General features: G+C 44.3%; 2 protein-coding genes across 4 annotated transcripts; one reads left to right on the top strand and one right to left on the bottom strand.

Annotated features, from left to right (window-relative positions):
- The first annotated feature begins 540 nt into the window (after positions 1-540).
- ZNF641 (zinc finger protein 641) lies at positions 541-16,001 on the top strand. 3 transcript variants are annotated; one of them, XM_059935782.1, is made up of 6 exons: positions 541-661; positions 3,330-3,538; positions 4,164-4,255; positions 5,488-5,575; positions 6,373-6,486; positions 7,349-16,001. In XM_059935782.1, exons 2-6 carry the CDS (start codon positions 3,355-3,357, stop codon positions 8,101-8,103), a joined length of 1,233 nt encoding a protein of 410 aa, XP_059791765.1. In that variant the 5' UTR covers positions 541-661; positions 3,330-3,354; the 3' UTR covers positions 8,104-16,001. The 3 variants fall into 3 exon arrangements, with proteins under 3 accessions (XP_059791765.1, XP_059791763.1, XP_059791764.1); XM_059935780.1 differs by having other exon boundaries at positions 5,446-5,575; XM_059935781.1 differs by having other exon boundaries at positions 660-723; positions 5,446-5,575.
- Positions 16,002-18,261: 2,260 nt separating this feature from the next.
- Positions 18,262-19,432, bottom strand: LOC132373724 (testis-specific H1 histone). Its single transcript, XM_059937350.1, has 2 exons — positions 19,312-19,432; positions 18,262-19,124 (listed from the first exon to the last, which is right to left on the bottom strand). The coding sequence occupies exons 1-2, from the start codon at positions 19,430-19,432 to the stop codon at positions 18,262-18,264; spliced, it is 984 nt and encodes a 327-aa protein (XP_059793333.1).
- Between the last annotated feature and the right edge of the window lie 7,108 nt (positions 19,433-26,540).

Raw genomic sequence — 26,540 nt, 5'->3', positions numbered from 1 at the left:
CCGGAGGCTGGTGGCTCCCGCAAATCGGACAATGCAGCCGCAAGGCCGACTTCAGACAGACGTCTTGGTGAAGTCAACCTCGTTCAGAATTAGTGATTCCTCCTCAACGCTCTCTCCAGTCCCTTGTCATCACCCTGGCTATCTTGAAACCTAGAAGGTGAGTTCCTTGAGGAATTCCAGACCGTTGTCTCGAGAAATCTCTCTCACAGAGATCGTTGGCATGTGAGGAGCGGTTGTTAAATGTCGAGGTAATTAATGAACCTGTGTGCAAAGGACCCCGCGGGAGGCCGCGTGGCCGGGACGGAAGATGGTCAGTCAGGGAGAGGGCGGGGGCGAGCCGCCAAGGTCGGCCGGGATCCTGGCGCCTGGGCCCGCGGCGTCCAGGGGCGGCGGGCGCCGAGATGCGGGGCCGGGCCGCCTGGGGGCCCTGGAGCCGCAGCCCGTCCCCCGCCCCGGCCCCCACCCACCTCGGCGCCGCCGCGGCCGCCGAGCCCCGGAAGCGGGCGGGGATTTCCTGTGCCCGCCCCGCCCGCGCCCGCCGGGCCGCCGTCTCCGCCTGTCGCTGGCTCCGCGGCCGCCGGCTCCGAGGAAGCGAGGGCGGAGGGGAGGGGCAGGCGGCGCCCGGGAGGGAGGCACCGGGCCGCAGGCCAAGACGACCGGGGTGAGTGGGGCCGGGCGGAGGGAGTCGCGGCTGGAGGGAGGGACGCCTGGCTTCCCGGGGCGGTGAGTGGGGCCGGTCACCCGTGGGGGCGGGGAGGAGGGTCGTCGCGGCCTCTGGGTCGCTGCCATTCTGGGGGGCGGGGGTCGGCCACACTGACATTCTGTGCTCGCCCCTCTCCTGTCTCCCCGTCCCCACATCGTCGCTGTCAGGCCCCGCGGGTTCCCGCCGCTGTCACCGCGCGCAGGTCACCCCGCGGCTCCTTTTTCTTCACTTGCTCATGCCCCAGTTCACGAGAAACCTGTTTTCTGACCTCACTTCCCCTGCTCCAGCTCTGCCTCTCTCGGGTTCTCTGAAATCTGACCCTCTCCAGGGGCACTGTGACAAGGAGGGAAGAAGCAACCTTACTCCGGAGCGGGCGCCCGTCCCGCCCACGCCCCGCCCGGGGCAGGGGCCAGGCTTCTCTGACAGCGCGACTGTCCCTGTGTCCTTGGACTACTCATTTCGGTAGCATGGCCCTTTCTCTATCCAACAACATTCGCTGCAGAAACCAACTTCTACAGGTGCCATGCCCCCCAGATATGTGAGGAAAAGCGGGCAGTGAAAGTCTTAGAACCCCGACTCCAGTAGGCCTGGGATCATCCTGGAGCCGGGAGAAACCAGGTTAGGGCTGACACCTTAACTGCCCAGGTGCTGGCTGTGAGAGAGCGTATATTTTAGCAAATGCAGTCTGAGGACAAGTACCTGTCCCCTCCTTTGCTGATATTTCTGCTAGCACTTCCACAGGTTTTCTGTCAGTGGTCTGGAGAGGCTCACATCTGGCCTGCGAAAGAGGCTTCCTATCAAGGGACTCTGCTGCTGGAGAGATGGAGAAGTGGGTCTCAGGTGTCCAGATATTTACCTAGAGGTAAAGTCCTGAAGGAGGACTTTCCAACGGAGCTAGAGAATGAGGAAGACATCTGGTGAAGAGGGGGAATCCATGCTTTACATGTTAAAAGTGAAGTGAATACAGGGGCTGGAAGTCAGAGGAAAAAGCTAAGATGGAACTTTCCCTTTATTGCTTTATTGGGAATTTTCCTTTCTCATGAGAAGTCTCTGAAAAGGAAACCTTGTAAGCTGGGAATCAGTCCAGGCTGCTCCCATGAGGCCCTGAGACATCTCTGGACTTCTGAGATGAAAGGGAAATTTGTTCCCTTCCTGTGCATTGAGCTTAGAGTTCCCACCTACCTCTTTTGTCGAAGACAAATAGGCAAGAAAATGAACAACTTGACAGTTGTCATTGCCTATCCTGGGCTCCTGGATTCTTGCAAATGTTTTTGGATGGATACGAGTGAGCCAGAACAGTTACCAAGGTTCTGACCTGTTTGTGGAAGACTTTCACTGGCTCTGACTGCTTGGGCATTGAGTAAGAATCACAAAAATATGATGTTGCCAAGCAAAAAGGGACTCTTCACAGTCTCATAGACTATTTCCCTGCTGTAAGGCAGGGAGACCGCTATCACAACACAACCTGTCCTGCTCCTAAGATGTCCAGAGCAAAAAGCCTTCAACCAGGTCCCATGCACTGCAGGATTATTAGGAATTTTTTCTTAATCTAACCTAAATCTCTTCTCTTGCAATCAAGAGAAGAGATCTACATAGAGATAGAAAACATCTCTCTTTTTATTCATTGGCAGCATCATTCATCAGCCTTCTTCCCTAGTCAAGAGAAGATTATGTCCATTGTTTTGAACTTTCCCCCAATGTACATATTTCCCATCCCTTTCTTCACTTTTGTTTCTTCTGATGGAACACACTCTGGCTTCACCATACGCTTCTTTAAAATTGAATATGTTTTTGTAATGAGATCTGACTGGTTCTATCCTGTGTCTCAGGTTCTTTCTTGTGTTTTAAATCACAGGGCTGTTAATTCACCCCAGGGTCATGTTAGCAGCACCTGCTTCCCCCTTTTCTACCTAGTCCAAACCCTTTCTGTTCTTTTCTTTTCTCAATCAGACATTAACTGACCAACAGTTTCTCTTATCTTTTAGGGTTGCTTTAGAGTCTTATACCTGCTTTCCAAGTTATTGATCTTTCTACCATATTTACTACCAGTTCTCTTTTTCTACAACAGAGTGACAAGTTATATGTCTGTTTGTTGAGGCTTGTCCTAAGTAAGGCACCATTTGGTACAGCCTCATAAAAAATACACCCTTTGACTAGGACTTCTACGTATAGTAATCATTTCATTCTAGACTAACTGATGAGAATGGAATTTGTGGCAGAAAATCTTATGTGTAATTACATCTGTTTTTATTGAGTGCAAGTCTGTTTGCATCCCATCCTGCATATTTCCAGATTGCTTACATTCAGTGGTTGAAATTTCCAGTTAAGTATTTTCAGTTGTTGAAATTAATTGATAGCTTTTGAATTTCCAGGATTGTTCTTTTTTTTTTTTTTTAATGAAGTTCTTCCAGCCCCAAAATAAACATTTGTGACTTTGCTGTGTAGCACCTGCTCTTTTCTGGCTCAGGTTCAATTGATTGGAACACATCAAGCTTTTAAAGTTCATCTTTCATCAAGCTCCTCCTATCCAGTGTCATCTTTTCTCCCTGGGCTGTTCTCCATAACTCCCTTAGGAATATCACCCCTTTCCATTTTCATGGGCATAACTGATATGAATTTGTTCCAGGTCACAATTTGGGTTTGTAGCAAAAATGCTTTCAGAACAGACAGCAGCCCTGGGGACAGGATGGGAATCAATGAGTGTTCAGCTGGATGGAGTGGAGCCCCAGGTGGAAAGGGGAAGCCAGGAAGAGGGGCCATGGAGAACAGCACCAGGGCCACTGGAGCACCTGTGCTGTGACCTTGAAGAGGAGCCACAGTCGCTTCAGGAGAAGGGTGAGAGCCCGGAGGGGGTGTGTGTGGGAAGCACAGTGCAGAGAATAGTCTTCTAATCTCTGTTGAAAAAGTAGAGTTAAAAATCCCCAAATTGCCATGGACTGACTGAACAGCATAGTCAGTACCAGGACTAGGTCACAGAAATACAAGGAACTTATGGGCTCTGGTCACAGAAATATTAATATAATGAACACCTGGATTCTGCAAACCATGTAACTGGGCTTCTCCCGTTTCTTGCATAATCACTCCCTCCACATGCTACATGGTTAGTGGTAACAAATATGGGAAACCAAGGAAGTGACAGAAACACTGACTGCTGTTGGAAAACACACTCGGTAAAATGCACTTTACAAGATGAAAATTACATTCAAATAATATAAATTCAAACCACAGCTAGTCGAGTAGAAATGGATGAGATAAATGCTCTACTAACAACCACTCGGTACCCTTTCAGGATATTTTGAGGGAGAGTCTTTTCTACTACATTTATGCATTTGAGTCTTACCAATGGGTAAAAATATAGGAAAAAAAATGTGACCCTTAAGCCCCTCTAAAATAGGGCCCAGGCTCTAATTGGGAAAGGATGGATGCCCCATCTCTAATGGTTCCTCTCTCCCCTCACCAGCTCAGTCGGCTCCCTGGGTTCCTGCCATTCCCCAGGAAGGGAGCACTGGAGATTGGGAGATGGCAGCTGCACTTCTTGCAGCTGGATCACAGGTGGGCTGTGTTCTTCCCTTGGCCTCTCTCAGGGTTTTCTCAACGCTGCCTTTCTACAGCCTTTGCGTCATTCCATTGATTTGTCATTTCACATGACCACTAATGGTATGTCCATTTTATGTCTGAACAGATTCTATCCCTTTCCAAGGGGCTCATAATACCCTTTTAAAAAATGAATGGAGGCATGATGAGAAGAAGGGAATTCCTAGAGGTTAGGTGTTTTGTTTTGTTTTTTAATGGATGGCTGTGCTATCCACAGGGGGAATTTAAGAACAATTCATTAATGTCCTTTAAGAAATAAATCTGGAAAGATTAGGAAAAGAGGACCTGAAGGAAGCTTGGAAGAACATAAAGTAGACAGGATTGGGTGGATGATAGAGCATTTATGGAAAAGAATAGAAGATAGAAAGATGTAAAAAGGGGCAGAGCCAGAGAGAGAAAACAGGTTTAGATTCAGAAGGCAAGGGGAGAGCCATGGGAAGACAGTAATAATAGTAGTAGTAGTATCCATACTCCCAAAGTGCTTACCATGCTTGCTGTTGTCTGAGTGCTTTATGTATAGTAACTCATTTTACCCTGAGAGAAACTCAGTTATCCCCATTTTACAGATGAGAAAATTGGACAGAAAAAGATTAAGGCACTTGTATAAGGTCATACTGCTAATAAGTGGCAGAGCTAGGAGTCATTTGGCTCCAGAATCTGGGCTCCTAACTGCCACACTATGCTGCCTTAAAAGATAAGGATATGGCATAATAGGGGAAGGGGGCAAGAAAGAATATTTTATCTATATTCTTTTGTGCTGATAGGAAAGGAAAGGTCAAGTGGAGAAAGGAGAAGCTAGTACACAGTTTCTACAAGGAAAAGAATAAGGCCGGTGAGAAGAGACTGGGCAGACACCTGTAACTAAACAGAGGGACCAAAGAGTTTGTGGTGCCTCCAACTTCTCATGGTCCCAATTTGGGAAACTCCTCTACAGCCGTTATCCTCGCTCATTCACGGACCATTACCTTTACCCCTTTCCTCATTTCCTCTTCACCAAAACCATGTGCCCTGCCCAGGGACCTCTGGGCAGTTCTTTTTCTAGACACTCTCTTGCCCTCTCCCCTCTACTACTACCTCAGCGTTTTATACTGAGAACCCATTTTCCTTAAGGAACAGCTGCTGACAGATGATGCTACATTTTGTTTCAGGGCCTGGTAACCATCAAGGATGTGTCACTGTGTTTCTCTCAGGAGGAGTGGCGGAGCCTGGACCCTTCTCAGACAGACTTTTATGGAGAATACGTCATGCAGGAAAACTGTGGGATAGTGGTCTCTCTAAGTAAGCATGGCCTTCCCCAGCCACTAAATGACTGTACTCTGGGAGAATGGAGTCATCTGCTCCAGGGCTGTTGGAGAGCGTCTATTTGGGGTTCTTTTCTAGGCAGAGAATCTGTCTAGGCTTCCACTAGAGAAAGAACGCTAGAGCTAATTCAAAGGGAAAGGAAGTAAAGTGTCATATTTTTAAAAACAACAAAATGATGTGCATTATTAGAGAAGAGAACTTTAGGCTCTTCGTGGTTGGGAATTGGGAGGTTCTTTCAAAGCAGAGAGAAGGACACCTAAGAGATGGAACTGAGTCCTTGGAAACTCAGAAACCACCTAGGGAAAGATGGGAGTGTAGGTGGTGAGACAGCTGCAGTAGGGCTAATTAAGTGAAGTTATGACCAGAAAAGACAGTTGGACTGGAAGTATTTGAACTTTGAGTGGAAGAGAACACTCATTGGGAAGAAAGTATGATTTTCTGAAAGAAAGAAGAGGGACTGAACAGAAACGGGAGGGGGAAAGAGGGAAAGGCTTGTATCTGGCCTTCTATCTTTTTTTTTTCCTAATATTTCTCTACTGATGTGGTTGCACTGGGTCTTAGCTGCGGCACGCGGGATCTAGTTCCCTGAAAAGGGATCGAACCCGGGCCCCCTGCCTTGGAAGCATGGAGTCTTAACCGCTGTACCACCAGGGAAGTCCCCTGGCCTTTTCTATCTATAGAGTTCCAAGGAATAATCTAGGAAACAGCTTTTTTCAGAAATGAGAATTATGGTTGAACTAATTGACATCTCTGTTTTCCTTTCCCATGGGCAGGATTTCCAATCCCCAAACTGGATATGCTTTCTCAACTAGAAGGAGGGGAAGAACAATGGGTTCCTGACCCCCAGGACTTAGAAGAGAGGGACATTCTGAAGGTCACATATACAGGTAATGACGTAGAATACACTCAGCCACGGCCTTCACCCCTTTTGGAGTTTCATCATTACATGTCCCTCCTCTGCCTCAGAGAGTTATAGTACTGAAAGGTTTAGAGATCTTTTTCTTCAAAAGCAAGACGGTGTAACACAGTGGTTTAGAGGGCAGGCTCTGGAGCTAAACTTTGTGGATCTGAATCCAGGACCATACCTGTGGAACCTTGGAAAAGTAATTAACTTATCTTTGGGTTCCTCATCTATAAATTATTGTGAGATTTAAATATGTAACCGTAGTAGAACAGTACCAGCCACATAATAAGCACTCAATAAATGTTAATTGTTGTTGTTGTTCAACCTGCCACCCATTGTGGAAATGCCTTCCACAATGTCTCTAGTGCTGACAGGTGGTCACCCAGCCAGTGATGATTGTAGCACATTTCTTAACTCTCTCCATCTATGCTTAGGCAGGAAGATGGTGATTAATAGTTTTTTTTTTAAGTGCTAAATAAATAACAGTAATAAATAACAACAATAGCATAGACCATTTACTAGTGCTTACTATATGCAGGTACTATCCTATCTGTCTTATAACATCTATCTTATAATGATTCCAATTTTACAGAAGAAGAAAGGAAAGCCTACAGAAGTTAAGTGGGAAAGCTGAGATTCAAAATTGGGTATCTGTCTCCTAAGGCTAGGCTTTTAACCTCTGTACCTCTTGCACTGTCTTATACAACATTAAAATCTGTTCTCTCAGCCTTTATGGGGTGAGGTTTAGGCCCTAATAGGCATCATACAACCTCACCTATGACTCAGGTCCTGGGGTACTCCCTTGTGACTCCCCTCTTGGGGTCGGTATTTTCCCTTCTCCACAGGAGATGGAAGTGAGCACGAAGGGGATACCCCTGAACTAGAAGCAGAACCTCCCAGAATGTTATCTAGTGTGTCTGAAGATACCGTTCTCTGGAACCCAGAGCAGGATGAGAGCTGGGATTCCATGCCCAGGAGCTCCAGAGGCATGCTCCTTGGCCCACCATTTCTTCAGGAAGATAGCTTCTCAAACCTTCTGTGTAGCACAGAAATGGATTCCCTGTTAAGACCGCACACATGCCCCCAGTGTGGGAAACAGTTTGTGTGGGGCTCCCACCTTGCCAGGCACCAGCAAACACACACTGGGGAGAGGCCCTACAGCTGCCTCAAGTGTGAGAAGAGCTTTGGGAGAAGACATCACCTGATCCGACACCAGAAAACCCACCTACATGACAAGCCCAGCAAGTGCTCTGAGTGTGGAAAGAATTTCCGATGCAACTCCCATCTGGCCAGCCACCAGAGAGTACACGCAGAAGGCAAACCCTGCAAGGGCCAAGAGGTTGCAGAGAGCCCTGGGGCTCGGAAGCGGCAGCGCGCTCCGCCAGTGCCAAAGTGCCACGTGTGCACTGAGTGTGGGAAGAGCTTTGGCCGACGGCACCACCTGGTGAGACACTGGCTGACGCACACCGGGGAGAAGCCCTTCCAGTGCCCGCGCTGTGAGAAGAGCTTCGGCCGTAAACACCACCTGGACAGGCACCTGCTGACCCACCAGGGACAGAGTCCCCGGAGCAGCTGGGACAGAGGGACATCTGTCTTTTGAAATCTGTTTCTGTTGCAGCTGTGGTCACATCTTTCAACCGGTGCTACCAGGAGTCTCTGCCAGAGCTGACCCTCTCCTGCACCCCCGTGGCCAGAGTCATGAGTCCCAGTCCATCCCTAGAAAGATGAGGTTCCAGCATTGGCCAGAGTATTTCTCACCAGTTCTATGAGATGCCACATAAAGTAGAGTTCTTTGGGCAAAACTTTTGGGAAACAGTGCCTACTGCATGGGCTGATATTCAGCCTGAGCCCATTCTCCAGGGTACAGTGGTACCAGCAGTTTTTGGCTAAGGCCCAAACTGCTTGGATTGGTTGGTTGGAGCTTATGCCATACCAGTCGTTAAATATTTTGAGTATCACCCTTCCATAACATAACTATTCTCTCTCTCTCTCTCTCTCTCTCTCTCTCTCTCTATATATATATATATGAAGAGAAAGACCATATTGGCATATTAAAGGCTCTGAAAATTTATGCAGTAGAGCAAATGGTTAAGCCTCTTTTAATGCAGTGTTTCCTAAATTTATTTGACTTCAGTATCCTTTTTATCTCACATCCCACAGAACTGGTGACTCCATGAAACATACTGGTGAACACTGGGTTAGAGAGTAACGAGGAAACAGGAAAGAGATAGTGATCAGGCACCCAGAGCCCCCTTTTTTATCCAGATGAAAGCTGAGGGGCAGACCTCATTCTTGTGTGGGCCCATCATCCTTACACCGATCATCTGAATATACATCCACACCTCTCACCCAACCTGCTGAAAAACAGAAACAATAACCTTCTCACCCCTGTTCCTGCTCCCTTCACCCTGCATATACATATATCCAGCTGAGACACCACACTACAGTGCTAAGAGATGGACCTTATACCCCCAAGTAACCCAGGCCCACACAGAAGAAAAATACTTTATCCCCTTGAACAGACCCCTTTCCTCTTGACAGTGTCTTTATGTGTCTGTGTATCTGTGTGCAGGGTCTTTGAAGAGAGCATGCAAAGTGCAAACTGTATAAGCTAGATTTTCTAGGGGCTATGTTCTGGGGATGAGGGTAGTGGGGATTGTAAGGATTTTTTTGTTTTGTTTCAAGATAGTAAGTAAGCTGAGTGATCAAGGGAGCCCTAGTGGAAAGGGTCAAGTTGTGGCAGTTGAGGTATAAAGCCTTCCCCAGTATCACTGAGATCAAGATAACTGTGGATATTTAAGTCTAGGTCTGAATCTGTGGGCCACAGATTCTTTTTGCCAAAGTGGAGAGAGAAAGAGACACCCTCAGTGAGGTGAGCTGTTTCTTACTGATTTCAAGCAAGGTACATATAGAAGCTTTGTGCTTAGTGGATTTTTTGGTCTTGTTTTAAGTGCTGGGAAATTAAGGCAGGAGTCACAGTGCTTGCAGGTTGTTATCACCACTCTTGTTTGACCTTGACTGCCTCATCAAGGGGGCAGAGTTATTCTTGTGGATCTCAGTCCCCTAAACAGAACTTTAGGGGAAATGGCTGTGGCTTAGCTATTCAGCTGATGCAGGGTAATGAGCTTTCTGGTTGGTTTTCCTCCCAATTCTGGAAAGGTGTCTGCCCTAAGACTCTCCAACTCCAGAACTTGCATAAGTATTCTAGCATCCATTAGTTGATGAGTTGGTCATTGTTTCTCTTTGTTGATGATGTGTTAATACCAATCTTATCATTTAAAAACTACCTTGTATGTAAGAGCAGTTTGGGGTTAGGGAGGGAGAAAAGCAAAGAGGATGGAAGTGGGATATTTTCTCTTTAATGCTTAGATTCTGGTTTTTCCTTAACACACATTTCTCAACCACAGTTGGTGGAATTAACCAGAGAGGCAAGAGGAAGTTAGCTGCAACAGTCTAGTTTAATGACTGTTCCACTTGCTTAGGAAAAACTGGGTGAATCATAGCTCCTTAGAGTCCTGGGCCCAAATGGAGCCAAAAATAGGGTCATTTTGCTCACTGGGCTTCTTAGAGTGGGTATGACTTGAGCAACCCAGCCCCTACCTCCCTTCTGCTCAGAGCAGCCTTCCCTCTTTGCCTAGAATGTACTTCTCTTGCTTATGTTCCTATGAATAGAGCAAAATGGCCAGCCCTTTCTTTGTAAGGCATCCTTGTCCCAGGTCCTCAGAGACAGGAGCATTTTAGGATCAGTATTAGGAGATGCCCCAGGGCACAGGAAAATACTGGGTTCCACTGGCAAAACTGGACTATGCCATTTCTTTTACCCTCCCACTATGCCTCATTCATTAATACAAATCAGCTCTATGTGAGCAATGGTTCAGAACCTGTTTTGGATCACAGGCCCTTTTGAGAATCTGACAAAAAACCATAAACTCACTTTTGAGGAAAAAAAGATATTAGTAATTCACTCAGTTTTGCATACACATTTAACAGGTTCACAGCCCATCCATGGATTCACTAAATGGGGGTCAAAGAAAGGAGTCACCCTGACCCAATATGGTCATTATATATTTGTGTCAAGAATTACAAGGCAAGGATCACTAAACATTTTAAGGACTAAGATACCAGAGGCGATAGGATATAAGGAGTGTCTAGTCTTTAATGACTTGAAGGGTATTGCTTACATTCTACTCTATGTTTTTTAAAAAATTCATATGACATGCTGACAAATCCAGCTCCTCACGAACCTTGTTTTAAAGACTTGTATGAGGTGACTGTCCATACCATCGGATCATGCCTCTTAATAACCAGGTGTTAACCTCCAGCCTTTGATCTGTTTTAGTAATTGTAAGGTGAGAAAGTGAAGCCCCCGAAGTGTAGGTGCACTCATAGCACCCAACTGAAAGGCAACATGGCATCTAAGGGCATTCTGCAGAAGGGGCATCCCTTTAGGTCATTTCTACTGTACTGCTGTCTTCTCTACCTCCGTCCAACACCACTTCCCTTGGACGAAAAATAAAATAAGCAACAGCCATCAGCTGGGCAAAGAGATTTGAGTGATTTTTTCCACAGGGAACACTCCCATCTTCCTCCCAACTGCCTCTGCCACATGTCTACCCTATCCTATCCCCTTTAAATAAAAAATATCTCCGTGTTCTCTCTGAGCAAAATGTAAAATAGGGAAGTCCATATTTAGGAACCTGTCACCTTTTTCCCTCTGTGTGGTGCCTCTACCCTATTCAGAGCCCAAGTATCCTTGCCTTTCCACCCCATCAGAGTATCTCTGCAAAGAATCCCTTACAATGGAGATTGTAACCAAAGGGTTAGCTTTCTCAGAGCTATCTACATTTTAAGCTGTAGTTCTGATAGTGGAAGTGGAAAAAGGAAAAGATTTTCCCTTGTTAAAGTGATGTTATGCCTTCAGGGAGCAAAGGGGTGATAATTTGGGACAAAATCCTCCCCTTTCCAGCACTCCTACAATCAAACCACTGTTTCCTATTTCCATCAAGGGCAAGGTGAGCCCTGACTCAGAACCAGAGGTTCCAGAAGACAAGTTCTTTCCATCTCTATTCAGTTGAGTGCACTGGATGGGGGTGAGTGGGGTTGGGCAACAACGGAAAAGTGAAATCTATTCCCTTAGGCCCCTTAGAGATCCTGAGATGGCAAAGTTTATTTCTATTCCATCAGAAACTTTGGGGATGGAACCCAGCAATCGGTCTTTTAACATACCTACCAGGGTATTTGATGTAGGCTCAAGTTTAAGAACTACTGGCTAGGAGATTCAAATTCCATTTTAATCAGTGGTTCCTCACCATCTTCAAATAGGGAGAGATGGAATCTTCACACCCCTGTTCTCAGATTTATTTTCTGCAAAATCCTAGGCTAGTTGCTCCTCAGTTCAATTCCTCTTGGGTCCCAAGTTATTCCCCCACCCTTAAGTCAGTGAAAGAACTGGGTTAGTCACCAATTTCAGAAACTGTGGTGGGGTAACTACCAAGCTGTTGTAATTGGTTGGGGTTGGGGCTGGAGCTTCTTAAATGGGTATTGAGAATTCATGGGTCGAGAAATCTGAAAAGACAAAAAGCAGACACCTCAAAGAAGGTAAATCCAATGTAAAACTGAAAAATCCAATGTAAAACTGAAAAATCCAAAGAAATGGTCCTCCTTTGTTAGTTATCTGGTCCTTTTTCAGGCCTAATAAGTTGCCCTGGAGGCAGGCGGGGTGGGCATTCAGCACAAAGGTAGAGAGTAAGGCCATCTGTCTCAAGCCCCTAAGGACCCAAGTATTCCTACCCCACAATTGCACTGGAGACCAATAAGGGGCCATGCAGAGGATTCCTAACCATGATTTGGCCAACCCAAATCATGGGCAAGGGCAGCAGGAGGATTAGAGAGCCCCCAGGACATAAGAGGAAACCAGGCTCATTTAGTAAGATGTGACACAAGCAAGATTTGAACCTAGACTCTGTTTACTTGGTAGAGGTTGTAACCAATTAAGCCATGGTGCCTGTGTCAAAACTGCATCCTCCTGCTTTGAAGATTCTGTCCAGTTCAGGCTACAGGAAGGGATCTGTCTTGCAGGCCCTGGCCCTGATACCTCCTCCACCCCCTCTCCTAGACATACCCATGAGGACAGTTGCAAACCTGCCACCTCTGTGGCGCTCTGCAAGGTCAAAAGGTTAGAGTGAACCCAGGTTTCTTCGGGGGAGGCAATCAACCCGTCTCCTAAGGCAGAGAAGGTTGGCTACAGCTTTCTTCAACTCCAGGACTCAGGCTCTCCCTCTCTCCTTTCCTGCCACAGCCTCCGTACAGTAAGCAGAGCTCTTCCTCCACTCTTCACTCCCACTTCTCTTTTTCAGTTGGTTTGGTTTGGTTTGGCTTTCTGCTTTGTTTTGCCTGGGGAATGCCACACCTTTCCAAGGGTATTTATTCTTCCCAATTCCTATCCTTCTTCCATTGTAGTTTCTCGCTTCAAGTTTCTAGCCAGTTCCATTCCATCGTGAGCCCACTTGCTACCTGTCCCTCTGCCTACTGTCCAGTTTCTTTTCTGTCATCAAGCCTACTAAGCAGAGTCCATTCCTCATATTTCCCACTTTCTTCCCTCAGATTCTTGGCTTGGCTGCAGCATCTCAGCTGCCATCTCCCCACTCTGCCTCTCTCTCTCATACACATCTCCCCACATCTGGACTTGGCCAAGGTTGCCTGTACTGCCAAATCCAGGCTCTTTACTCCCTCCCTACAGGCTCTTCTTCCCTTGATGAAGTTTCCATTTTTTGCATGCTTACTACGTCCCAGGCACTGGCTGTCCCAGGCCTGGGAGACTGAGTATGGTGATGGCCCCTGTACTTAGCATGTTCCTCAGCCGACTCCTCCACTGCCACCACTCTCCTGCCACACCTCAGGACACTGTGCGCCAAGGGACCCTCTTCCAGGCAACTCTGGGGGTGTATGCCCACTTGCCATCCAGCCCAACAGCCTAGTGCCTGCCAGATTTCTAGCTATTGTCTGACTTGCTTCCCTCTGAGGGACAGTGAACTTCCCAAGGATTACCCCACCAGGGACCTTCATCCGTATCTTTCGAGATCTCTAATACAGTATGATCCCTGTCAGTTGAATAAAGGATGTATTGGCTGTGTCGCTGTCTGCCTTTCTCCATCCTCTCCTCTCCCTTCCATTCTCAGCTCTTCTCTCCTGATAAAAAGGCTGCAGCAGAGTGGGAAACACCAGACAGCTCCAGGGGGAGTCACGCAGCCATGCAGGGGCCCCTCGCTGCCCCTCCCAAAACACACACCTCAAGATACCACAAGTTAGGCCTCCCCACCTCCCTCCTAGTGTCTTGGCTCCCAGATGTCACTCCCATCAGCTAGGGAGGCAACCTGTTCTGGAGACTCAGGGAGCAGAGTGCTGAGCAGGCCGGGCCAAGGGTGAGGTGAGTGAGGGCCTAGCCCATGAATTTAAGGAGGCCTTCCATCTCAGGGTCGTTTAAGTGCTGATCCACTCTTGAGAGACCCTTAGAGTGCTGAGCCTGAGTCTGGAGCCTGAGGTGGTGGTGGTGACTGAACTGACCCCCTAGACAAATGTGCAATTATTGGAAGTTTGGGGGGAGCCAGAGGAAACCTGCACAGATGGAGTTAGACAGGAACTGGGTCCACCAGATGCATTCACCTTTGAGGGTGAAGAGGATGGGCATCTGGTAGAGGGTATCAAGAGGACAGGGTAAGAAACAGTGTGGGGAAAAAACATGGAAACCTGGCCTGGGTAAAACCACCAGCCTGTGACCCACTGACATGGCCTCTCACCCATGGAGCTTCACTGGGGTGGGGAAAGGGAATCACTTTGCAGGCACTGGGTGCAGCCCAAAGGCTTTGCTCTTCTTCATGGGAGTTGCCTTCAAGAGCTTCAATCCTACTGCTTAGGGGGTGATCTGTCTCTGCAGCGTTCTTAACACCAGCCAGCCTGTTTTGCCACCTGCCTCGTACTGCATATGTTTCACAATTTTCTTGCGTTCACTCTTACTTCCCCCCCAGGCACTTGGAGTAAAACTTTTGACATGTCTGGTCTTTCCCCTAACCAAAAAGGGGAAGAGGGAAGGAACTGACAGAGGAAGGAGAAACACAACTGTGACTGTTCATTGATGGACCTGTTCTCTCAGCCAGTTCCAGTGGACGACTGAAATCCTGACTTCCTTCTTCTTACTCTCCTATCAGTGTCTTTCCTAGCATTGACAGGACTCATGCTGACACCGCGTCAGTCTTCAGTTCCTCTCTTCCAAATCCTTTGGCTTTTTAAAAGTCCTTTCCAGCATGGTGTCCCTCAATTAATTCCCCGAGCAACCTGTCTTCTTGTCCTTGCTAGGCACTTAGGTTTTGGCTGGATCTGCAGCCCAACCAGACAGCCTTGCCATGTTAGAAGTCCTCAGAGGAGAAAGAAGAATAGGAGAAATCTATTGCTTTGAGACCACTGACAAACGGAAATATTTTCATGTTCTGAAAACACACTGCCCCCAGTGTGTTGGAGAACACCTTTCCCTACAAGAAACCACTAAATTATTAAAACACTCAAGTGTATAAATGAATTCTAAACTTCTGACCTTTCCCTACATAAAAAAAGATGTAGAGTTAATGAGTAGATGGTGAGGCCCCACTCAACATCTATAACTGTAGTGAAGAGAGCACTGGATTTGCAGTTAAAAGTCAATTTCTAAATTGTACATTTTCTAAACATTAGCTTTTTAATTTAAAATCTAAGAGATTGTAGTGAAGTAAAATGAAATAGTGCATGCAAAAGTGTAAACCACCTTATAAACGAAAAAACTATAACTGACAATTATGTGGAAATTTCTACCTTATTTTTGAACAAGTTACAATTTATACGAATCTGAAAATGTGTTAAATGAAACACATTTCTATGTGTTTCCTACAATTCCCATCACCTTCCTTCACAATACAGAACCACTTAGATTTTTTTGTGTAATCTTCCAGAGTTTCTTTATACAATTGCAAAGAGATATATTTTCCTTCATTTTACACAAAAGGTAGTTTGGTATACTCAATGTCTTGAATTTTTTCCACTTAATCTATCTTGGGGAGCTTGTCATAACAATACATAGAGAATCTCCCCCTTTTTGTAGCTGTATGCTGTTTCACTGTATTGAAGTTTCACAGTTTAACCAGTCCCCTAGTGATATTTCCATTAATATCATTTAGTGCAATGCTGCACTAAATACCTTGGACATAAGTCTTTTCACAAATGCATTAATATCTAAAAGGTAAATTCCTAAAAGTGGTTCCACTGGGTCAAAGGACATTTGAATTTGTAATTCTGAAAGCCAAATTTCTTCCACTGGGGTCATGGAGATTTACACTCCCACTAGCACTGTATGTGAGTGCCTGTTTCCCCACAGCCTCACCAATAGAGGTTCTTAAACATTTTAGATTAAAAATGCTGTCTTATTGTTTTAATGTGCATTTCCCTTATGAGTAAAGTTATACTTTTTTCATATTTTTAAAGGCCATTTGTATTTGTTTTTTCAACAACTATTGAATATTTGATGCTAGAGGGCATTACAACTCTAAAGTCCAACAATTTTCTGATCATCGTTACACTAGGCAGTTGAGATAAAAGGAGAGCAAAGAATTGATGTCAGGGGTGTTCTATTTGCTCTGACCAAGGTTAAATACCCAAATATGCCACTAGAATGTGAGCACTGAAAAGTGGGGATTATGTTTTATCCATCTTTATTCCCAGCAAAGGGTTGAGAATCTTGCAGACACTTAGTCATTTGTGAACAGGGATGAGATGAGCGATTCTTGGGAATTTCTTCCACAGAAGTATGGTCTAGATAATCTCGATTGCCTACCTATGAGTTAAGGTCATTTCTCATATTTCATCAGAACCACCCTAAAGCTTATCAATGAAAAATAATCTGAAATGACCATTGTTAGCTATGTAAGTTATTTAAGTCTGGCACTTAACAGATTTGATAAGTTTACTGAGTGAATGAAGTTTGCTTAAATGAAGAAATCATCATAATATAAACAGAAGCATGAAGATTCTTAGGAAATCTAGAAAACAAATTGTTGCCAGTGTCCTTCCCATCCTAACTTAGGGGAAAAGGATTTCTAATTCTAGACCACATTGTTCTTTAGGTAAAAACATCCTGGGACTATAAAGGAGCAATACATCTGGCTATCGTAAGAGCATTTGATTAATTTTGTTCTAATTGTGTTCAATAGACAATGTTTCTCATTGCCTCTTTTCAGGTGTCTATTTCCTGACTGTTTGCTTCATTCCACCACTCACAGACAATTCAAGTGCACAATAAACCTAATTACAGCAGGGGCAGATTTCAAAGTTCAAATCATCTACTGATGAGATACACTGCAAGCATTTTGCTCTTACACTGTATAGGCTTAAAGCAGTGATTCCCATTTAAGGGTGTGAGAGTGAATATTAGCATCACTTAAGTCTGTTTGTTTTAAATACAAATCCTGTTCCCCCTTGTAGAAGATATCAGACTTTCCTGGGAAAAGATTGGTCAGGTATACTCTAAAAAAACACGGATGTTTACTTCCCTAGGCATCATTTCTGTGTCCTGTCATGGCCTATGGCCTGAGAACTACTCTCACACTGTGCTTAACCCCTGCTTTCAGAACCAAAAGAAATCATACATTTGCTCCAATTTGGTATATAATGCTTAGTACATGTTGTTTTTTTAAGAAGAGCAAAGACCTAGCTCTTCATTATTTAGCCTTCTCCATCTTATACTGCTGATATGCATTCTGTATATCTTAATAGTTTCCTCTCTAGGAGCTATTACTTTCCCAGTTGATAATTCCCTTAATGAATTTTGTCAATCAAAGCATACACCATGATGTCTAAGTCCCTCTTATCATTTTACTGACACTTAATATCACCTAAAATAATCCTAGTCCAATTCCAACTTTTTTTACAGAGAAGGAAACCAAGACCACGAATGATTAAGTGAATAACTCAGCTAAGGTCAGAGTGGCAGAACTCTGACTAGAATCCTGGTCTCATTAAGTACTGATTCCGTGTAGTTTTCTGCTGTAGCACATTATCACTCCATCACGAATTATTTATACTCATATTTAACTCTCTGTGATAAGCACCTACCATTTGTCAAGCCTTGTGCTAGCTTTCACACACACTGTTATTTAACTAAGGATTAATATATAAGACATATTTTCTAAGTTAAAACAATTATCAAATCAGGGCAAAAACGACAAACCCATTACAATCAATTTTGGGAGAAGGGACTTTTTCCTAAAAGGAATTTCAGGTAAGAACACTTTGGATCAGTGGGACCACTTAGCCTAAAGGCTGTCTATTCTTCTCTTGCCCCAGTGATGCCCACACTTCTCTCCTTACATGCCCGTCCCCCCGGAACTCAATATGTATTTGCTAGGGTATCTGACATTAATTCAACACTTCATCTAATCCCATGAAGTTGCTGGCTTTCTTCTACCTGTTTTCTTTCCTTCTGAAAGATATTTTCTTGGCTCCTGCAACAGGAACCGAATCTCAACTCCTTTTTCTCTCTTCACCTGTCATGCTTCTGCTACAGGTCTCACCTCAATAACCACCCTTTCCCTTCCAGGTGCGGCAGAGAGGAAACAGACACAATGTGGTGGAAAGGTCATGTAAATAGTTTTGCCCATTTCAATGAGTGTGGAGCTGCTCTCATTGGAGCCTATGGGGAAAGGCATCTGTGCCTGGAGGAAGGGAAGTTGCTCCCACACTATGGATTCCCGGCTGCATTCTGAGGACCTTCAGATTTAATGGAAGTCTTTGTGCGAGCAGCCCTTGGGTCGTGAGTCTTCCCCTGCCTATTCGAAGCCCCGTCGGTATTAACGGAGGTTGGCTTCTGGATGGTCAATTTTACTGGCTTCTCCTGGGCCTGTTTCTTCTCTTCCCTGGGCTTTGAGCGTGGCCTCCTCTCGTCTCGGGTCCTGGGCCTGATGTCTTCCTTCTCGGTCCGTCCTCTCCCCTCGTCCACTGCCTTGGCCCTCCCTTCCTCCTTGGCTCTGGAACTCACCGGTTCCCTGGCCCTTGGCCTTAACCTCCTCATCCTCCTGTGTGCCCTCGAGCTCTGTCTCCACACTTCCCGGGCCTTCTTGGCCGCCCTGCGTCTCCCGCAGCGCCTGCGTGGGCTCCGCGTCCCGAGAGGGGTTCTCCTGGGCGAGCGGACACCCTCCTCCAACCTCGAGCGTCCCGGCTTTCTCTTCGACTTCAGAATCTTCCAGACCCTGAAGTAGCCGGCGGCGTCGCTGCCACTGACCCGGAGGAGAGCGCCCTTCACACGGGACCTGGACCCTTCGCGCGAGTGGCGGCCGCACTTCCTGCGCACTCTGTAGCCGGCACTTCTGAGCTCCTTTTTGAGAGCTGCCAGAGTCAGCCCTTTGTGCGCAGTGATGGCTCGGAGCAACAGCTGGGACACTTTGAGCACGGAGAGCGGGCCCTGCCTCGGCGGTCCCCCGAGGACATTTTCCGTGGGCTGCTGGGTTTTAACTTCAGCACCTTGGGATTGGCCCATGGGCTCGGCCCCGTCAGCCATGGCCCCGCTCCCACTTCCGCTGGGCCGCTGGCTTTGGACCTCACTCACTTTAGCCTAAGGCTGAGGCCGGCTGGGCCACGTCACAAAGGTAGGTAAGGCACGTCCTAGTAAGAGGGCGGCAGATCCCACCCAGGTAACCGGTCTTTCTCACTTTGAATAACCAATCAGACGCCACTTCCTTCTAGGTCTAAACCAATCCGGACTTTCAGAGCCTATGCAGACCTAAAGAATCACCTTCATAATGTCCAGGGTTTTGTTTCCTGCTCTTATGTTCATACTTCTCATTGATCTTGATCTCGGCCGCTTTCTGAAGGTCACTATTTTTCCTGTGGTGCTGCACGCCATCTACCCACATTCCCCAAAGTGTGAGAAGTTGCTCCCAACCATCCACAAGTAATACGATGCCTTTAGAAAGTAGGTGTAATAGTCTATAAAACACAACCCAGCCGAGAAACTCCCATTTTTAGGTCCCACCAGATGGATATATGCAGTCATATCTCCCTGACTCTCTGCACGGTGGATTTTTTGCAAGAGTATGAAACAAAGGAAGAACCCACTGTGATCCCTCTATCCTAAACGTAATTCCCACACCTAGGAAGTTCAGATGCTTCATTCAATTGGATTGGAACAATCCAGATTCCAAATAGCCTAAGAACACTGGTCTAATCATTATTCTCTGAACAGACTCTGTGCTTTTCTGCTTCTTGTCCTCTTCTTGGATTGCCTATCCCTCCCCCGTGCAGATATCCTGCTCATCTTTCAGTCCTACTAAATGCTTCCGTCACTGAAGCCTCCTCAGACTCTTTCAGTCAAATAATTTCCCTCCTTTTAACTACCACAATTACTTCTGCAATCCTATACTGTTTTTTCTTTTTCTTTTCTTTTTTTTAAAGATGATTTACTCTGGTACTGTCTTTTGGCATTTCTCCTTTTCTATTTCTAGAAGAAAGTAAATCATCACCTTTTTTGACCAGGATTCTGTATTTATTTATTTATTTATTTATTTATTTATTTATGGCTGTGTTGGGTCTTCGTTTCTGTGCGAGGGCTTTCTCTAGTTGCGGCAAGTGGGGGCCGCTCTTCATCGCGGTGCGCGGGCCTCTCATTATCACGGCCTCTCTTGTTGCGGAGCACAGGCTCCAGACGCGCAGGCTCAGTAATTGTGGCTCACGGGCCTAGCTGCTCCGCGGCATGTGGGATCTTCCCAGACCAGGGCTCGAACCCGTGTCCCCTGCATTGGCAGGCAGATTCTCAACCACTGTGCCTCCAGGGAAGCCCCTGTTTTTTCTTTATTTTAAATTAATTTGGTATTAGATGGTACAATGTGGCACCATATTTAAAAAAAGAAAAAAACCTGGACCTGGAGCTGGAAAATATGGATACATATCCTAGCTCTTTAATAGCCATATGACATTAATAATCCCTTAATATTTTTTAATCCTACTTCTTTATCTAAAAAACAAAAATAAAAATGCTTAATAATCCCTTCCTACCAATATCACAGAATTATTGCAAAGATTCAAAAGAGGTAATGGTAGATAACAAAGGGCTACTCAAATATAAAGCATAAAATTAGCATAAAGTTATTTTACTCTGAATGTTTATGTCTTTCCAACTAAATAAAAAGGTCCCTGAGAGTCAGTCTTTGAATTTCTATGCCCCATGCTGTACCTAACACTATCCTTCATTTTATATATAGCAGGCATTTGATTGAGTCTGCTTAAGTTCCTTGCTGGTGAGGAGGCTTTCTCTGGATTCAGAAGGAAACTCCCAGAAAATCAGGAGAAAAGAGCAGGATGAATTTCAAAGGACTGGAAATGAAGGCAACCAAGGAAGCTAGTTGCTCAAGGACCTCTTATTTTGGACACAGTTTAGCTGGGAATAATTCAAAGAATACCTCAAATTGCAAAGCATATCATACTTTTCCAGAGGACATTCACATATAATCAGCAGTCATAGGCTAGACTGTGGCACTGTTTCTTCCAGGAATCAAAGTTCCAGGAAGTTGCTTAGACCAGTGCTTCTTAAACTCTAATGTGCACTTACTTCATAAAGTGCAGATTCTAATACATTAGATCTGGGATGGATCCAGAGATTTTACCTTTCCAACAAGCTCCCAGGTAGTTCCTGGTTAAAACACAAGTGTTGGGGGGTGGGGGAGAGTAGACAATGAGAAGGGAAGTGGCAGGAGATGAGGCTGGAAAGGTGGGTTAGGGCCAAGGTGTGAAGGACAGATACAATAATAATGACACAGATGTCAGTGGTCACATAGTAGTAAGTGGTAGAGTTTGGATTTAAACCTAAGTCTACTTAATTCTAAGGCCTGAGCTCTTAAAACTACTATGCTAGGTTTCCTTTTCTCCAAGGTTGACCCTCCCTACCCCCTTATACATCTCCATTATAGAGTAGAGGGAAGTTTATAATCACAGCTCAGAATCAAGAGTATCTATAAGCACTCACTGTACCTTCTCCCGGTCTTTCAATCAGGGCAGAGTACTGTGAGGCTGAGGTTCTCCAGGGGCAGGGGCTAACACATCAGCACAGGGACAGTGCATCAAGGAAGAGTTGCCAGATGGAGAGGCAGAACCACATGGTGCTGATTTCTCCCATCTGTGTAGTCTCTTGGTCTGGCTATTCTTCATGGTTGCATAGGCCAGTGGTCACAGGATGGGACAACCACCAGAGAAAAAAAGAAACAAAAGCGTTTGCTTTGAGAATAGGAGGAAAATAAATGAAGTCTGACCTTCAAATCAGCTGACTCCAGGTAAAAACAGGTTGGCTGCACATAATGGTATCATCACAAAAGAAAGACAAGAACCAGATCAAACAACCATGTTTACTGATACCCCTGTGATTAGAAAGGAGGCCAAGTGGAAACCTTTGGGAGAGGTTGAAATCAAAGGAAAAGAAATATATGAAAAAAATATCAAAAACACCTATGGCAAAAAAGAGCAAACATTTTGATTTATATATAACCATTCATTTCACATAGATTTCTGTATAAATATGTTGTAAGTAATAGAGGAATAACCAAAAATGGGAGGTAGGAAACAAATGCCCCACCACCACTCAGCTGGTTCAGAGGACAAGAAAGCCAGTTGACATTTTCCATGGCACCAATCCCTTCCTCTTTAGAATAAATCTCCTTGCCAGCCCCCATCATCTGACACCCCAAAAGGAAAAGATACTTCAGGAAAAAACGATTTCTTCAGGAAAAGAGTCAGTGCAAACCAACATCATACCCCCAATCAGGAAATACCAACCCCAGCTCCAGACATATAAGACTGAACTATCCCTTCCAATTTTAATAGTCTATGATTACAAACCAGAAGTTATCACCTAGAGAGGACAGCACCACCCTGTTGTGAGAAAGAGCAATAGCTCTTAATTTCTGGAAGTCCTGGGGGCTGGAGGTGGCAGCGGGTGGGGGGAGAGGAAAAAGCATACTTGGGAATAATGTCTGGTCGTAATCCTTCTGCTTCAAGTTCCAGAGCAAGATCGTTTTGTCCTTGGTTGAAAACAAGACCCTTCCTCTAGGGTAGTCATACCTCTATGAGGTGTCTATAGAGTATCTTCGTTGATTTAGATAATAAGCAACCTTTAATTACTATACTAAATTCTAAGAACATCAAGGTTTTATTAATCTCATTCCTTCATACAGAGTTATATAACTCTAACTTCACCAAGGATAACTCCATGTCAGAGCACAGCAAAATTTAGTAGCACACTCTGATCTAACCTCAATCTATATCTCACTGCCCTTCCCTGATCCACAGGCCTGGGGTTCCCAGGGGCTAGGTCTTTCTGACTCAGTTATCTTGCACTGATTTGATTTATCTCTCCCCAAACTGAATGACAGAAACCTGTTCAACAATCTATTACAATTGATCTTAAACTGCTAGCTCTTTTTTTTGCAAAAGTAACTTGCCATCTCATTTTGTTTTATATTCTAAAACCCTTTTCCTCTCCTGAACTACTATTGTGCCTTCCACTTTAATGCAAATAACCCCACAACAGTCATCTGAGCAAATAAGCCCACTAGTCCACTCATGGCTTTCGGGAGGACTAAAGTGGTTTCACAAAAAGGAATGCAAAGATAAAATATCAAGATTCCTTAAAAGCATGGAGACAGTCTGGCAATTGGACATTCATCATTTTAATCCTCAGCACAACTGTTCAGAAGGGAGTACAGAGAATCTAGATCCAGGCGATCTTACTGGAGGACCAGGCAAACCTCTCAGCAATTAGCCTGCAGATATGAAGATCTGGTCTCCCTAACCCCTCCCAAGAAGCTCTAAGCATACGCATCCCCACATACATAAAATCTATATGCTCCCAAAATATGACAGCAAGAAAGAAATACGGGCTTTGGTATTACTAAAATCCTAACCCAAACAAAGATATGCTATACAAATTAAGCCTTTCATCCAAGGCTTATTAATAGTTAAGTCTTTCCATGAGTCTAAAATATGGGACGTCTAAGAACTGTTCTACTACATTCAGTTAAATCTCAAGCTGAAAACCCATTTCTCTGAGGATTTATACTTTCAACATGAGGCTTGGGAAATCCCAAGACAGAGTCATGCTGCAGCCCCCCAATAACACTACATTCTGGGCATCATTCAATTCTGTTATCATAATTCCCAGCCATCCACCCCTTTTCAAATTCCCAGAATATTGTACAAATGAAGCCAAAGCAGAAACAGAAATTTGCAAAGTAGCAATCATTTACCATGTATATGTTAACTCCTATAGTCTAAGAATTAAAACATCCCATACCTACATGCCCAATTTGATATACCAATCCCACCATGAAGAACTTTATTTCTATTCTAATCTCTAAACACCTAAAATTCTACAAAATTGAATTCACTTATTAAAAATTGCTTTCCACCAAACTGAGTAACCATGTAAATAAATGTCCATGCTAAAGAATACAGCCAAAAGCAGGCTTTATTTGCATTCCCATTTAACAATACACGTTCTTGTATTATACTGCATAACTTCTCCCAATTTTTTCTTCAAAATTCCAGTTCTAAATATTTCAGTTCAAAAAACACTTAATTCTCCATTTCCTGGGAAAATAATACCCATTTTTAAATTTTAACACAACTACTCTCCCATGGATTTTTGTCAGCCTTTGATCCATCTAGGGAAGAAGAGCTACTATTTATTGAAGGCCTATGGACCAGGCATTATAATTAGTTATAAATTATCACTAATTCTTTCAACAACACTGAAAAGTGGATAATATTATTCACATTTACAGATGAGAAGGTAAATGGTGTATAAAAGAAAAATTTCAGAATGAGAATTCTCCACACCTCACAAGTAAACCCAACAAGGATCTCAAATTTTCCTCTTCCACCTAGGGAAGAGAAATTGCAGCACCACCTCTCTTTTCTTATATCATCTCACTAATCAAAGCTTTGAACAAGCAATACATATTCTCCTTTTCCTACCATAATTTCTACCATACTAGCTATTCCAGTTACCAGTTTATTGCTTCTCCACCAAATTCACACTTTGTTGCCGGATATGTGAAAATGGATCTGGGCCTTTTAAATATTTTTCCTTTTCCAGTTGACATGATGTTAAGCCTTGTCAGTAGAGGGCACTGGAGAGACACTGCAGGAGGAAAGGGTTTTTCCTCCTTTACTCAACACAAGAAAATTCCTACTGGGAGGGAGATGCAAGAGGGAAGAGATATGGGAACATATGTATATGTATAACTGATTCACTTTGTTATAAAGCAGAAACTAACACACCATTGTAAAGCAATTATACTCCAATAAAGATGTTTAAAAAAAAATTCCTACTGGTGAGAAATGCTGTGAATGTAATTAATGTGGAAGATGTTTCAGTACTACTCTTAACTTTCTGTGCATATGGGAATACATAATGAAGAGAAACCCTAAGAGTGTAAGAACTATAGGAAGGCCTTTGGTTATCACTCATCCCTTTGGATACATATGAGAATTCACACTAGAATAGAACACTATGAACATAAGTAGTGTTTTTGAGTCTTTAGCATTAGATCTGTCCCTGGAGGGCACAAGAGAATTCATACTGGGGACAATCCCTATAAACATAATTGATATGGAAAGGCTTTCAGTGTAAATTCTACCTGCACTGCACACATAAGACTGGTGAGAAACTCTATGAATGCCATGATTGTGGAACAATCTTCAGGAAGCACGCATGAGAACTCACACTGGAGAAAACCCTATGTTTGTAATCAATATGAAAAATCCTTCAGGAGTAGCTTTTCCCTTACTGTGTACAACAGAACACAAAATGGAATTCAGTGACTGTGGGAAAGCCTTCAGTGCTACTTCATCCCCTAGGAAACATGACAAACCACATCAGAGAAAAGCCCTATGAATGTAATCAGTACAGAAAATCCTTCCACTGAAGTTCTTTGCTCACTGTGCATAAGAGAGTACTCAGTGGGGAGAATTCCTATGAATGCAATGAGTGTTGAAAAGCACTTATTGATCTTTCATCCCTTAGACAACCTAAGAGAATTCACACTGGACAGAAATCTTATGAATGTTACCAATGAGTAGGGGGCAATTTCTCTATCCTTAGGTAATGGATGAGCAGTCACACCACGGAGAAACACCTTGAATGTCATCAGTGTGAATGAGCCTTCTATTTTGCACAAGATAAATAACACAACAGGAATACATAAGGAATGTATATCCCTCATCTTTTACACTGGAGAAAATTTCTTTAATGTAATTAGCAGGGCCAGGTTCTTGGGCATGTGACTAGTGCAGTCACACAGGGCTCCATGCGTGAAGTTTAATACTGAGGTTGTATCTTAAAATTCTTAATAACTTTATTTTTGAGTTTGTGTCTGGTAAGTGAAATTGTATGGGACAATTAAGCATGAGCTGGAAGCCTGGAAGTTAATGCAGAGTCTTGCCTCATACCACCCCCTGCCTCTTGGGGACAAATTCTCTATATCAATATATATGAGAGTTCTGAAATTATTTTTACAGCTAAGTATTATACAAAAAAGTCTCCTTTGACACTAATATACAAAAATATGCCAAAAAGAGGCGCAACCTTCTCTACAAATACTAAAAGAAATAAATACATGGACCTGTGGACCTAGGCTAGAAATCTGGATTATTTACCAATACTACAACTGCAAGACGGCTACAAACTTAACAGATTAAAGAACTAACTTTACAAAGCACTTAAACTGATTCAGAAGTTATACTATTAAAAACATAGAATTCTACTATTCATATTATGTGCTAGAGAATCATTTATCTAGCATAAACTGACACAAAACAGCACGTGCTGGAAACAAATCCCACATATTTCAGTCCCCACCCTCATCACCACCAGAAGTCGTTTTGTCCTTCAACAACTAGACTGCTCTTCTAAAACAACAGATATGATGGTCCAACACTCAAGGATAACTCCAACTTAAAATCAACCCAAAGTTT

The sequence above is a fragment of the Balaenoptera ricei genome, chromosome 10 (assembly GCF_028023285.1).
Source record: "Balaenoptera ricei isolate mBalRic1 chromosome 10, mBalRic1.hap2, whole genome shotgun sequence".
Taxonomy (NCBI): Eukaryota; Metazoa; Chordata; class Mammalia; order Artiodactyla; family Balaenopteridae; genus Balaenoptera; species Balaenoptera ricei.
This window is presented reverse-complemented; position numbering and strand designations above follow the sequence as displayed.

Bases quoted from the DNA above. Each gene is read 5' to 3' on its own strand.
- LOC132373724 (XM_059937350.1), bottom strand. From the start codon at position 19,432: ATGTGGGTAGATGGCGTGCAGCACCACAGGAAAAATAGTGACCTTCAG. The intron at 19,125-19,311 runs GTGATTCTTTAG...CTTAGGCTAAAG, and splicing joins AAACCCTGGACATTATGAAG to TGAGTGAGGTCCAAAGCCAG.
- ZNF641 (XM_059935780.1), top strand. From the start codon at position 3,355: ATGCTTTCAGAACAGACAGCAGCCCTGGGGACAGGATGGGAATCAATG. The intron at 3,539-4,163 runs GTGAGAGCCCGG...TCCCCTCACCAG, and splicing joins ACAGTCGCTTCAGGAGAAGG to CTCAGTCGGCTCCCTGGGTT. The intron at 5,576-6,372 runs GTAAGCATGGCC...TCCCATGGGCAG, and splicing joins TGGGATAGTGGTCTCTCTAA to GATTTCCAATCCCCAAACTG.